Raw genomic sequence first — 15544 nt, forward strand, 5'->3', positions numbered from 1 at the left:
TGCTCCATCACACGCGTCCAAGTACTCCACAGCGTGGCTGGCAAGAAAGGGTATAAAAGAAGAAAATCTAATGACATGGCCTCCTTGTTCACCTGATCTGAACCCCATTGAGAACCTGTGGTCCATCATCAAATGTGAGATTTACAAGGAGGGAAAACAGTACACCTCTCTGAACAGTGTCTGGGAGGCTGTGGTTGCTGCTGCACGCAATGTTGATGGTGAACAGATCAAAACACTGACAGAATCCATGGATGGCAGGCTTTTGAGTGTCCTTGCAAAGAAAGGTGGCTATATTGGTCACTGATTTGTTTTTGTTTTGTTTTTGAATGTCAGAAATGTATATTTGTGAATGTTGAGATGTTATATTGGTTTCACTGGTAAAAATAAATAATTGAAATGGGTATATATTTGTTTTTTGTTAAGTTGCCTAATAATTATGTACAGTAATAGTCACCTGCACACACAGATATCCCCCTAAAATAGCTATAACTAAAAACAAACTAAAAACTACTTCCAAAACTATTCAGCTTTGATATTAATGAGTTTTTTGGGTTCATTGAGAACATGGTTGTTGTTCAATAATAAAATTAATCCTCAAAAATACAACTTGCCTAATAATTCTGCACTCCCTGTACCATTCCATTCTATTCTGCCCCCCCCCCCCCTTTTTTCCCTCTTTAAAGGGACAATGAACCTAAATTTTTTCTTTCTTGATTCATATAGAGCATGCAATTTTAAGCAACTTTCTAATTTACTCCTATTATCAATTTTTCTTCGTTCTTGCTATCTTTATTTAAAAAAGAAGGCCTCTAAGCTAAGGAGCCAGCCAATTGTTGTTTCAGAACCCTGGAGAGCACATGTTTATTGGTGCTGTCCAATTAGTAAGGACAACCCAGGTTGTTCACCAAAAATGGGCCGGCATCTAAACTTATATTCTTGATTTTCAAATAAAGATACCAAGAGAATGAAGAAAATTTGATAGTAGGAGTAACTTAGAAAGTTGCTTAAAATTGCATGCTCTATCTAAATCACAAAAGAAAAAATTGGGGTACAGTGTCCCTTTAAGCTTCTTCTTTCTTTCTGTACTTCTTATTATTTTCTCTCTTTTTTTCTCTCTTTTGTCTCTCAGCTTACTGTCAGTGAAACTTGATAATCGTTACAGATGATAACAATTTTAGGATGACTTTATCATTTCTGTATTTAGCTGTTATGCGACTACAATGTAATGAATGGAAGTCTTATAAATGTTTAATAGTATATACTCTTGATGTAATTGTTCTCTCCCTTCTTGTTGGAAGATGATCTTAAGAAGAGCTCACACAAAATACTGTAACCAATGTTATTATCTATTTATTATTTGTATTCACTGGAAAACTTCAATCAAAATGATTTCAACTTAAACTTTATATTAGCTAGTATAAAATAGAACAAAAATCATATCTCTAATATCCCTTATTCATAAACTTGTATGGACCCGTCTTTACCACAGGCCCCAAAGTTGGCAAGCCTACCCAGTCAATGCACATTTAATTGAAATTTGGAAAACTTAGGTTTATTGGTATTAACATGTTTATAGGGTATCTTTTATTTCTCCTATAATATTAGTCACCAGTCCCTTAATGGGAAAATAATGCACTATACAGGATAGCAAATGTAATTCATGAAAAATAACCACTTATATTTCAGTATAACTATTTCAAATGCCTATCTATAATTAGAACAAAAGGTTCCAACTTTGTGCTGTATCAACAACTTCTCCTTCCAGGAGTCCTCAGTGAATTATCTTTTGTAAATTGTTGGGAACAAGATTTAGGAGGTGAGGTTACACTTCAAAGTCGGTACTCATCTCTAATAGATCCAAACAACAAAATAAGCAGCGCTAGTTACATACAAACATTCCCTTTGAATGGAGTAAATCCCTCAAGAGTCGATTTCACAACTGAATCTGTCCAAGGCATGCAGCTGTACACAAGTCCGTGGGTTCCTCCTCCACAGGTAAACGGACAAATAGCTACAAAAGAAAAGGGAGACAGCACAATCCTTGATTCAAGGTAGTATTTTAATGGTTAAAAAGCAACACACTAGTACATACACACTTCCTAGACGTGAAGAAATAAAAAGCCCAAAATCACAAGTCCTTTGTATCTAGAGGTGGTCCACGTCTGAACAGTGAGGGTCCTTATTCGTGATTTGCCTAACAGTTCAGTAATCCAGCTCCTGGCTTACGGCACACGTCAGCCTCACCAACGCTGGTGAGACTGATGCTGGGGAGACTGACATGTGCCGGGAGCTGGATTACTGAACTCTCAGGCAAATCACGAATACGGACCCTCACTGTTCAGACGTGGACCACCGTCCTCTAGATACAAAGGACTTGTGATTTGGGGCTTTTAATTTCCTCACGTTTAGGAAGTGTGCATGTACTAGCGTGTTGCTTTTTAACCATAAAAATACTACCTTGAATCGAGGATTGCGCTGTCTCAACTTTTTTTCTTTTGTAGCTACTCATCTCTAATAAATAAAAATGATCAATTTACTATAGACATCCATCAAAAATGAACCTATTTTAAACATTTTAAAAAAAAACCTCTCTAGTGGCAAAACCTTTCCAGGTGATCAAATTTTGTAAATTTGCACGATTTATGCTTTGGAGCAGTGTATCTCACCCTTGTGTAGCAAGTATCCCTACAAGCATTTAATTTTTTCTCTAGGTACCATCCCCAACTGCAAAATGTAAATATTATTAAGTTAAAAAAAATAAAAGGTAATTGTGCATATCTCAGCATGTAATAAATTGGTATCAGATATAGTTTTTTTTTTTCATTTTATTTTTATTTATTGTTTATTAGGGGTTAAAAGGTGCATACACACAAAAGCATATTCAATACATAACGCTTGCAAGCATCAGACTTGATTACAATAAAATGGCAAATGTATAAGTAATTACAGACATTATGACAGATATATAAAACACATAAATATTATCTGTAGTCTAAACAATTGCTTAAATGTGTCACAGATGGTAACAAATTGAAACCTTGATTTTATCTCCTCCTTAAAACGGATGAGGCCACTTTTGGACCTCCAATGTAGTTAGTATTATAGTAAGGGAGGATTATCTTAAAGTAGGCCTCTTTGGACCTTAAAGGGACATGAAACCCAAAAATGTTCTTTCATGATTCAAATAGAGAATACAATTTTAAGCAACTTTCCAGTTTACTTCTATTATTTATTTTGCTTCTTTCTCTTGTTATCCTTTGCTGAAATTTTTTTCTAGGCAAGCTCAGGAGCAGTAAAGATCCTAGGTTCTAGCTTCTGATTGGTGGCTGAATATAAATACCGATTGTCATTGGCTCACCCATGTGTTCAGTTAGAAACCAGTAGTGCATTGCTGTTACTTCAGCAAATGATACCAAGAGAAGAAACAAATTAGATAATAGAAGTAAATTAGAAAGTTGTTTAAAATTGTATTCTCTATCTGAATCATGAAAAAAAAATTTGGGTTTCATGTCCCTTTAAGTAAGGAAAATATGCATATGTTGGGAGTTAACCAGCGTAAGAAAAAAAAAAAAGATTATTTGGGGAGTATTGTATTGTTGAGGGTTAACAGGGATATATCAGCTAAATTTGCTGGGGAAGAACACATGCAAACTGGACCCTTACAGGGAAGTTCAAGGGCGTTTGTATTATACCCCCTGTCCCCCTTAGGAGGTTTGTCAAGCAGCCTATGGCTTTGTTCATAGTGATAGAAGGTAGCACATAAGGGCCCTAAAAGTCACTATAAGAAAGCGAACCACATTGCTGAACTTATCTTTGTCTCTTGTATCGGATATAGCTAGGTTAGATGTTCATTACCGCAGGGAGATTTGTTAGTCTAGGATTGTCATACCCATTATAAATGAGGAGCCGCTTCTATTATAGAATAGAATGTCTCATGTAGTCAAGTCTTACTGGGGGACTAGTTCAGTGAGACTAAGATATTTTAGATATAAGGGGATAGTTTATTGCTCATTAGGTAAATAACTGCTAAGCAGTTATCCCCTAACTAGTAGTTAGGAAGTGAGAGGCAGGAAGGAGTTATATTACTCACATCATAGTGGGGAGCTATATACCACAGCCGTGTAGAGGTACTAATATTAAAGCAAGTTGCTCTGCAAAGGAGATACTGTAGGGAGATAGAAACAACGTTTGCTGGTAAACATATCTAGTACAGAAGACCTATGTCTAATGGATTACAACTAAGCATTGTGGTTCTATTGTTTTCAATGTATTTCTGGTGGCTAAGAACCCAAGTTTACACTAGTTAGAACCAAATCAATGGGCTTATATATTACCTATCTCTGTGTTAACTGATATGCTGTACCGCCTCGCCCCGGCCGCTGGCAACACAGCAACAGCACATTGAACAAGTTGAGAAGTAATGTTAGCCACTAAACTTAATACCTCCTAGGGGAAGAAACAAAGCATACTATAAAGCAATAGCTGTAAACAGTAGTTAACAAGAACTGTGTGTATATAGTCATTGAGCAGTCATTTGCAATCTTAATCTACCCCACAAAGCATGTTGTAACAAAGTCAGCTTCCATGTTTATTTTCGCACAGGATCACAGCTGGGGTTTATAATTCTAACGTGGCTATGTTTCTCTTTTATGCCGAACATATCAAGGAGCTGGGAAACAGAACCTTGCCTCCTGGGTCAAAAAGCCTTCGTTTATGTACAGATATTGTTACGGAGAAGTTTGGACAAAATAGTCTGCAGTTCCACATGACACAGTCTACTGAGTCAAAGTCCGGTGTCAAACTGTCTGACACTAAGCCCCTATTACTGTGGGCAAAATACCTCTTACTCCTGTTCGAGTCTCCATTCTTTACCTCAGGTCGGAGTATATGAGGAACACTGGTCCCTCCGTTTACATTAGGAGATTTTGGAGTCGCATCTCCTATGAGGATCTCTCTCTGTTTCCTGGGCATTTCTGCTCTCATCGTTCGGGTGTCACATGGAGGGTCTGTTGCTTCTGTTAAAACTACAATGAACACCGTCTTTGTCTCAGGCTCCGGTCCACTCTGCCAACGGCTAGATGCAAGCCTCAAGATGCTCGCCGGGTCCTCCTCATCAGCACACCTCCTCTGGCTGCACTCCCGGATAAGTAAGGGCTCCACATGCATATAATAGGGATTACCTATTTGACTGTAGTGGTTAGGAGACTTTGTGTCGGTCAAGTCTAATCGTGGAGATAGAGGATCGCAGTTATCTTCCCTCTGTGTGTCTGTAATTCCGGGTCTGAAGGGTAGTTTGGATAGGTCTTTCACTAGGCTCCGGTAGTGATCCTGTATAAACTGCGTCATCTTGCTTTCCCACATGTCTAGGGCCTCCATTTGTAGAGTAATATTTGTACAGTTTCCCTTAGCACACAAATATTTGGATTGTTTGGAAGACTGGCTCCCTTCTGTAGTAAAATAAGCAGTCTATAAAAGACTGTTGTACTCCAGTTACGGGGGGAGAGTTGGGATCTTGTGTGCAGGCCGCCGCCGCCTATGATATCAACGGATCAGATCTGGGTCCTATAGATCATAAGCTCTGCAACACTAAAGTAGTACGATGCTGTACTTGTCAAACTAATCAAAAAGGTATTATATGTCAATGGATGGTGCAGAATTACTGCTTAAATCGTCGGATTGAGCAGATCCCTTTAGGAGCCACAGATGTTGCGACCATTCATGGCCGCCGCCTAGCCACACCCCCCAGATATAGTTTTCTTTTTTCATGAATTGATTTTAAAATCTAAGTTTACTAAGTGCAGATGCAGCAAATCTTTAGAAATATTTAAGCTGCAAATAATAAAGAAATCTAAGTAACTTATAGAGAACACACATCACAACTCCCATATAGTTCTTTGATACTATGTCACTTACATTAGAAAAAAACATATGATGAGGGAAGTAATATTCATGTTATCCCATTTATTCTTCTTACTTCATGACCTGCATAATATCACACTCATTTCATTATGGCCTAGTTTTTCAACCTGTGTTACACGTAGCCCTGAGGGTATCTGGAGCTTTGGTAAGGGGTCCTCAGTGCTTACCATTTCATTAACTTTTGCCCACATTCCTGGGCATTTTAGTTTTTTTTTTTCTTACCTAATAATATTTATGTGCATTTGGGGTACTTATAGGAAATATTTATGCCTGTTGGGGTACTTGCTAGAAAAAAAAGGTGAGAAACAATGCATTATGGCATATAAAACAACACACCTGGCACATTTCACCATGGCATATTTTCCTTGTGATAGTTCACTGTGGCCCTAAATCTGGCCCAGGTACCCCAGGGGTACACATACCATTGCTTTAGAGCTTAACAAGGTGTGTGGCTTTATTTCTATTCGTGGTGATCCTGCCCCAGTGGCATTATTACATAAATCATTACCTAAATGTACAGTCACATTAAAGCGTAAAAATAAAAAAACTTTTGTGTATCGTATGCAAGAATTAGTGCAATAATAAAATATTATATGTGTTTAACTGTTGTAAAGGGATTAAACAGATAGATAAAGTCAGCTTCAGAATAGCAATGCATTACTGGGAGGTAGCTGAGCACCGATTAAGGCAACAAATAACCAGCTACCTACCTACCTACCTACCAGTAGTACCTTGCTGCTCTTTAGCCTACCTAGTTATACTTTTCAGCAGAGGATACAATGTAAATGTAATAATATTTATAAAAATGCATTCTCTATTTCAACCATGAAAGTATATTTTTGACTTTTAAAGATATAAATATCCATAGTGTTACAAAATGCACTGCAACACGGCCACCATTTTAAAATTGTGTTAAAATTGTATCTTAAATAATATACTGGTACTGTGAGTTTGAATATTCAGTGGAAAGATGTAGGTCATATGTTGATCAAAGAGGACGGGTAAGAGAATATTTGGAGATGAGAGAGGAAATATAGTCAGGAGTGAGGTTGTTGAGTGCTTTATAAGTTAGGGTTAATACTTTAAATTGTATTCTGGAGTGTATGGGGAGCCAGTGTAGGGACTTGTAGAGCGGGGCAGCTGATGTAGATTGGTGACTTAGGTGGATGAGTCCAGCTAAAGCATTCATAAAAGATTGGAGGGAGGAGAGGCGGAGTTTGTAAAGGCCTTTTAGAAGTAGATTGCAATAGGCAATGCATGACAAATATAGGGAATTAATTAGTATTTTTGCAGTTTCTGGAATAAGGAAAGGTCGAATTCTGCAAATGTTGCGTAGGTGTGCATGGCAGGATGTGAGTTCAGAGTCGTGTGACCCCCTAGACAGCAGACCTGACGTAAGGTGTTGAGAATAGAGTCTCCAACTGTCAGAGAAATGTCAGGTATCAGATGTCTCGAATAGGGGGTATAAAAAGCAGCTCAGTTTTAGACAGATTGAGTTGGAGGTAGTGCAAGGACATCCATGAGGAAATTGTAGGCAGACAGTAGGTAATCCGGTTGAGTAAAGAGGGAGAGATATCAGGAAACGAAAGACAGATTTGGGTATCATCAGCATATAAGTGGTACTGGAACCCAAAGGAGGATATAAGTTTTCCAAGTCAGGATGTATAGAGAGAGAAAAGCAAGGGACACAGGACAAAGCCTTGCAGGACGCCAACTGAGAGAGGCAAAGGGTCAGAGAATATGCTGTTAAAGGAAACTGAAAACTAGCGGTTTGAGGGATATGAAGCAAACCAGGAGAGGGCTGTGTCACGGATGCCAAATGAATGTAGGATTTTTAAGAGGAGAGGATGGTCAACTGTGCCGAAATTAGTGGGTAGGTTAAGAGGATTTATTAAGGAGTAGAGTCCCATTGCTGTAGCTAATACTTTAGTGAGAGTGGTTTTTGTTGAGTGTTAGTGAACCAAGTAAGGAATTAATTGAGAGAAACTGAGTTAGGCGATTATAGACCAATTGTTCCAATAATTTGGGAAGCAAAGAGAATGTCTGATAGTTTAAAGGGAAGGAGGAGTCAAGCGACAGCTTATTTAGGATTGGTGTTGACGCATGCTTGAATGTGTCAGGAAATTTTCCAGTGGTAAGAGACTGGTTAAAGAGATGAGTTAGGGCAGGGGTTAGAGAAGCGGAAAGAGAGGGAAGAAGTAATGAAGGAATAGGATCAAGTGGGCAAGTTGTGATATGACCTTAATATAGAAGTATGGATATTTCTTCCTCTGTTACAGGAGGAAAGTAGCAAAAAGTTTTGTTAATAGAAGGGGTGGGTAGGAGGTCTGGGTTTGAGGGTTGAGCAAAGGAGATGTCTTTTCTAATTGTGTCGATTTTATTTTTGATCAGCAACAATCTATACGTACACTGATGATCTCAAATGGACATAAAATCTAACTTGTTTCATTCATGATTCAGCATACAATACACTTCAATTACAAAATTACTCAAGTCTCATAGTATTCTTTATTGAAGAGCATATCTATGTAGGATGTGTCTATGTATGTGGAGAGCTACTGTATGTGGCAGCAGTTTTGCAAGAATGCTTTTCACAATGTTATACACTTATGAGCACTAGATAACAGCACAATGAATAACATACTTGCAAACCTGTTGCCATATAGTGATCCAGGTACATGCATTTTAACCTACCTAGGTATTCCCAACAAAGTTTATTAAGAGAATGAAGTAAAATATAGAAGTATATTATTATTATTATTTTTTAAATTGCATGCTTTAACTAATACAAGTGTTTTGCAAATATCATTCTATTCAAAATTAAAATGACATGATATGTAATTTTGACTATTATATCTAATTAACTCAACTCCATTATGTTTTACTCCATCAAACTTATGTTATTTTTTTTTTTTTCACTCCAAACAGTAGGGGTTGCCAGATGTCCTCTGCAAAAATACTGGACAACTTGTAGTGCACGTGGTAGGCAAGTCAGATCTCCTTATGTTATCACTTTCTATACACACACATGCTTTCTTATTTTATGTCTGTATACCAAAGTTCAGTACTTAGACTTAATTATAATTTAATTAATTATTCCTCCTGGAAGTGTAATTTCTTCTGCTGGCTATGTTTACATGGCTTTACTATAATCATATCATATGATTACATATAATCATATCTTAGGCCGACATGGCCTAAGGTATCATTGTTACGCTGATGACACACAACTCTACTTCTCCTTTGCTCCAGATACTACATACCCAGCATGCCGCATAAACAGTTGCTTAACAGACCTCATAGAATGGATGAATGCTAGCTGTCTCAAAGTGAACCCGGACAAAACAGAGTTACTCTTGGTGAGGGGACCCCGGGCATCAAAAATATCCCACGATCACCCAACTGGCCTGGAGCTTGGAGGCTCTGAACTCGTTAGTTCAGCAAAGGTACGAAACCTCGGAGTGCTGATTGACGCTGGACTATCTTTTAAACAGCAGATTTCCTCTGTAATAAAATCTGCCTACTTTAATCTGAAAAACATAGCCAGGATACAACACTTAATTCCACCGGATGATATGCCAACATTAATCCATGCATTTGTATCCTCTAGGCTAGATTACTGCAATGCACTTTACTTGGGCCTCCCAAAAAAAGAACTCCATCGTCTTCAGACAGTACAAAACGCAGCAGCAAGACTATTGACCAATCAAACTCGCTCCTGCCACATAACACCTGTTCTCCACTCCCTGCATTGGCTTCCAATTAAATGGCGAACATATTTTAAAATTGGCCTGCTGAGCTTCAAAGCCTTAAACAACCAAGGCCCAGAGTACTGAAAGAGCTCCTGACACCCTACATCCCATCCCGTTCACTTAGGTCAGACAACACATCCCTCCTCTCAGTGCCAAGAATAAGGACAAACTCAGGCTCCAGAGCATTCTGCCACGCTGCCCCTACTTTCTGGAACTCTTTACCGTGCGCAATCAGAGAGGCACCGTCCTTACAGACTTTAAAAAAAAAGCTAAAGACCCACCTCTTCCATCAGGCATTCAGTCCGCTTATCTGACCTTCAGAAACTCCTAACTTTTATGTCTTATGTTGGTACAGTATATTTGTAAAGTGCTTTGAGTCTCACAGGGAGAAAAGCGCTATATAAATCGCAAATTATTATTATTATTATATGCTAAATCACTTGAAAGTGATTCAGCATAACTGTAAAAAGCTGACATGAAAATATCACCTGAACATCTCTATATAAAAAGTGAAGATATTTTACCTCAAAATGTCTTCATCTCACAATAGTAAGTGCTCTGTGAATAGTTATACTTCAGCTGCTGTCCAGCTACAAGTTGAAAGAAAAACAAAACAAACAAAAAACAAACAGCCACTCAGCAGTGCTGAGGTCATGCTTTTCTGTGATCTCACGAAATGTCACTGAAATTTCTAGATATTTCATAGTAAACTTCCTTAACCTGAGTAGGGAAATAACATGACTGTGCCTGCACATGCCAGATGGACACTCCCTTGCAAGTCCTGGGACTAGCATCCTGATCCGCTGCTTAATTTTTCTTTACAATGGGGTGTGAATACATAAAAAATGTTAAGGTAAAATATCTTCCTTTTTTCAAAGAGTTGTTCAGGTGATATTTTCTAGTCAGATTTTTACAGCTATGCTACATCACTTTCAAGTGCTTAAACATTTGGGTGTCATGTCCCCTTAAATATTGGAATTTTCAGTATAGGCAGGGATGCCAAAGCCAAAAAAAAACTATTTCAAATTCCAAAATAAAGGTAAATGATCTATATGTAAACAATATAATACACCCCATCAGGTGAAATGGCTAATTGGAAACAAAAAATAAAAGGAGAAAAAATTGCAGTATACTATCCCTTTAACACACCTCATTTTAACACTTACATGACTGCCAGTAGCACAAAAGAGTGTTTTTACCCTTCTTGGGTGCCATTAAAGGGACAGTCAACACCCAGGAAAACTTTATCCCATACCTTCCACAAAAAAAGATGCGCCTGCACAGCATCCCATCTTCAATACCTCTAACGTTATATGTCTAATCATCGAAAGCCCATACAGTTTTCATTGGTAGATATGGCCACCAAACTCCTCCCCCTCCATCCTCTTCTTATTTTAATTTAATCCTCGTTCACAGGGAAGCTGTTCTGTTGCTAATGCGCATTATAATTTTAGTCTTCTCGCTATTAGAAATAGAAAGTGCATCCGTGAACGCGTGTAAAGAATCTAGATGAGTATTTGATTCTGAATGGCAGATGATTTTAAGAAGAAGCCTCCTACATAACGGTGGGGGGAGTTTGGCGGTCATATCTAGCGCTGAAAACTGTATGTTCTTTCGAAGATTAGACACATAATGTTAGTGGGATTGAAGATGGGATGTGGTGCAATCTCAGGCGCATTTTTTTGGGTGGATTTAAGGTATGGGATAAAGTTTTCCTGGGTGTTGACTGTCCCTTTAACACATCGTTACGCTTTAAAAAATGTACATTTAAGTGCCCAGTAATTTTGCCTAGATTTTACTGGACAGTCTGCTGAAATACTGCTGTCCAGTTGAATACTGGGCATCTGGCAACCTTAATAGCACTATGTTTATTCATATAATTGTGTATGTATCTTTTGTATTAAAAGTAGACCAACATTTCTGCGTTCCTTTTTTTTTATATATATTAAAGCTTCATTAAAAATATTTACAGCAACATATATCTTGCTTTTTTCTTATATGCCTTCTGTTTATGTTAGCCATCTCAAAAAGTACATTTGCAAACAGACTATTCTACATCAATAAGTATTCTACATTACTACTTTTGCCTTTATTTCCTTAATAAAATATAACACGAACTCAATAAAATGCGCTTAATACTGGCTAAGGCAAAACATCCTTTTGTCACAGTGTGGTAAACAGTGGCGCTATTGAGTCAACCATCCAGAGAATCCAGTCCGGGTTTTGCATACAGCAACCTGGCAGCTCTGGGAGGAAGGCCTTATGCATGCACTCAGGTTGAAGAGCCTCAAATGGCAGGGAAATTAGCTAGCTCTGGAGGAAGGACTCAGCTTGTCCTTTGTTCTTAGAGGGTGCAGGAATAAATACAAATAATACAATACGACAGTGAAGCCTCAAAGATAGGGACGATCGGAATAAAAACCAATGAAAGGACAAAGGATCATTTAAATTTGATATTCTGTGATCAGAGCTGAGTGTCTGCTGAGTGCAGCTGCAGCTCTTTGTCCAGGCAGGTCCTGCTCACACTACAGCAACACGCAGAGGATCCAAGATTTGGAGGAGGCCCTCACCCTAGCCCTGATGCCCTGAAGCTTGGTATGATGATGAATGCTGTGTGCCTGACATCTCTGCACTTATTATTGATTTGTTTATATTCCACCACCCCTCCCTAAGATTTTTATGCCCCATCCCCCACACTCAATCTACCTAACCCCCTCTATCTATCTATCTATCTATCTATCTATCTATCTATCTATCTATCTATCTATCTAATCTTATTGGTCATGCTGGTTTCATATCCAGAGCTGTGCCCTGCAATCCAGATTAGTATATAGCTGGAAGGAGGCAACTGGTGTTTTTATGTATGTGAAAAGGGCTTTTTTTGAAAGCTGGTATACTAACTAATCAGATGGGAGAGTTAAAAAAATAATATATATATATATATATATATATATATATATATATATATATATATTTATGCAAGGTTAAAAGTTTTCTCAGAATATAAAATTCTTAATATAATGTACATGCAAAATAGGTGTGATTAGATTGTATGACACACTAGAGTGCACTGACAGACTGTATACCACACTAAAATGGGAAATAATTGAATAATTGTGCTTAAAGGGATATTGTACACTATATTTTTCTTTGCATAAATGTTTTGTTGATGATCCATTTATATAGCACACCTGATAGTGGTTTTTTATAACAATGTATAGTTTTGCTTATTTTTTTTAAGAACATTGTGCTAATTTTCAGACTCCTAACCAAGCCCCACAGTACCAGATGTATACGCGTGTTTACAGACTCCTGCAGGCTCCTGTTTATGTTATCTGTCTTTTCATATGCAGGGGGGGCGGGGTCTGATCTTTTTGTTTACCCAGCCCCTTTCAGTGGGTGTCCCAGACTACCTCAACAGGTTTTATACTGGCTTTTTAGATCATTATCTGTGACATTTTTCTATATAGTAGTGTCTATTGCATGCAGTTATATGAAAATTGGTGTATACTGTCCCTTTAAATAACTACTGTGTAGAAGCGTGATTTTTAAATATAAAGGGTGTTTTCAAAAGGGAAAAATAGTCAAAGGTTAAAATATATTGATAATTTACAGTCATCTTCATTAAGGTATAAGAAATGATATACAATGTGTAATATGGGATTAATCATTTTCAGATCACCTATGAAACCAGTTTCTTGTGTAATGCCTATTTATTGTACTGTGGAAACCAAGAGTATAGTAGCAGGCAGAACATTTATTACAAAAGTAGATTGTGCCTATCTGTGGCTTTGACCAGAATATCGCACAAGATTGTGTGATAATTTTTTTTTTTTAAACCACAGATTGCTCTAATAATATGCCCTTATGAAAATTGTAAAAATAAAATACATTTTTTTTGGTTAGACTATTTTATTGTTAATTTAATCTATTACGCTCTTTTTATTACTTGCAAAGGGGTTCAGTATGTAGTGAAATTCACGCATCAGGTGGTTTGTCTATACATACAGGTGAAACTCGAAAAATTAGAATATCGTGCAAAAGTTCATTTATTTCACTAATGCAACTTAAAAGGTGAAACTAATATATATGAGAGACTCATTATATGCAAAGCAAGATAGTTCAAGCCGTGATTTGTCATAATTGTAATGATTATGGCTTACAGCTCATGAAAACCCCAAATCCACAATCTCAGAAAATTAGAATATTACATGCAATCAATAAAACAAGGATTGTAGAACAATATCGGACCTCTGAAAAGTATAAGCATGCATACTGTATGTACTTGGTTTGGGCTCCTTTTGTAGCAATTACTGCCTCAATGCGGCATGGCATGGAAGCTATCAGCCTGTGGCACTGCTGAGGTGTTATGGAAGACCAGGATGCTTCAATAGCGGCCTTCAGCTCTTCTGCATTATTCAGTCTCATGTCTCTCATCTTTCTCTTGGCAATGCCCCATAGAATCTCTATGGGGGTTAAGGTCAGACGAGTTTGCTGGCCAATCCAAGCACAGTAATCCCACGCTCATTGAACCAGGTTTTGGTGCTTTTGGCAGTGTGGGCAGGTGCCAAGACCTACTGGAAAATGAAGTCAGCATCCCCATAGAGCTCATCTGCAGAAGGAAGCATGAAGTGCTCCAAAATCTCCTGGTAGACGGCTGCGTTGACTCTGGACTTAATGAAGCACAGTGGACCGACACCAGCAGATGACATGGCTCCCCAAATCAACACAGACTGTCGAAACTTCACACTGGACTTCAAGTATCTTGCAGTGTGTGCCTCTCCATTCTTCCTCCATACTCTGGGTCCTTGGTTTCCAAATGAGATGCAAAATTTGCTCTCATCAGAAAAGAGTACTTTGGACCACTGAGCAGCAGACCAGGTCTGTTTTTCTTTAGCCCAGGAAAAACGCTTCTGACGTTGTTCAGGAATGACTTGACAAGAGGAATACGACATTTGAAGTCCATGTCCAGGATCCATCTGTGTGTGGTGACTCTTGTGAAAGTCCCCAACACTTTTGAATGGCCTTTTCCTGACAATCCTCTCCAGGCTGCAGTCATCCCTGCTGCTTGTGCACCTTTTTCTTCCACACTTTTCCCTTCCACATAACTTTCTATTAATGTGCTTTGATACAGCACTTTGGGAACATCCAACTTCTTTTGCAATTACCTTTTGAGGCTTTCCCTCCTTATGGAGGGTGTCAATGATGGTTTTCTGCACAACTGTCAGGTCAGCAGTGTTTCCCATGATTGTGATTCCTACTGAACCAGACTGAGAGACCATTTAAAGGCTCAGGAATCCATTGCAGGTGTTATGGCTTAATTAGCTGATTAGAATCGGACACTTTGAGCCTAGAATATTGCACCTTTTCACAATATTCTAATTTACTGAGATTGTGGATTTGGGGTTTTCATGAGCTTTAAGCCATAATCATCACAATTATGACAAATCACGGCTTGAACTATCTTGCTTTGCATGTAATGAGTCTATCTCATATTAGTTTCACCTTTTAAGTTGCATTAGTGAAATAAATTAACTTTTGCACGATATTCTAATTTTTCGAGTTTCACCTGTATGTATTCTGCTCCTGATTGGCTCACTGTACAACATTTTAATTATGAGTTAAATCTTATCAGATGGGTTAAACACATGGTAAAAAGTGATTTTGTTTTTAAAATACAATACTTTAGCCAAAAAGAGCATTCTATTTTTACACACGTATGCCCCTTTAAATGGATATTCCAGTCAAAATTGGAATCTACATGGATGTATTTCAGTTTTGAATAGAAGCATTTTTGTAATATTCATGTATTAGCAAAAATGCTTCTAATAAAAGCTATAGCTATTTCAATGTGTATTTCAGTATGCACCATG

General features: G+C 37.9%; 1 protein-coding gene across 1 annotated transcript in view; it reads left to right on the forward strand.

The window, feature by feature from the left end:
- The first annotated feature begins 6900 nt into the window (after positions 1–6900).
- Positions 6901–15544, forward strand: part of MSANTD3 (Myb/SANT DNA binding domain containing 3) — a 164042-nt gene continuing 155398 nt past the window's right edge. Inside the window, 1 exon segment of the mRNA XM_053715766.1 lies at positions 6901–6920. Within this exon segment, the coding sequence (XP_053571741.1) occupies positions 6901–6920 (20 nt within the window).

This window comes from Bombina bombina, chromosome 5 (assembly GCF_027579735.1).
Source record: "Bombina bombina isolate aBomBom1 chromosome 5, aBomBom1.pri, whole genome shotgun sequence".
Taxonomy (NCBI): domain Eukaryota; kingdom Metazoa; phylum Chordata; class Amphibia; order Anura; family Bombinatoridae; genus Bombina; species Bombina bombina.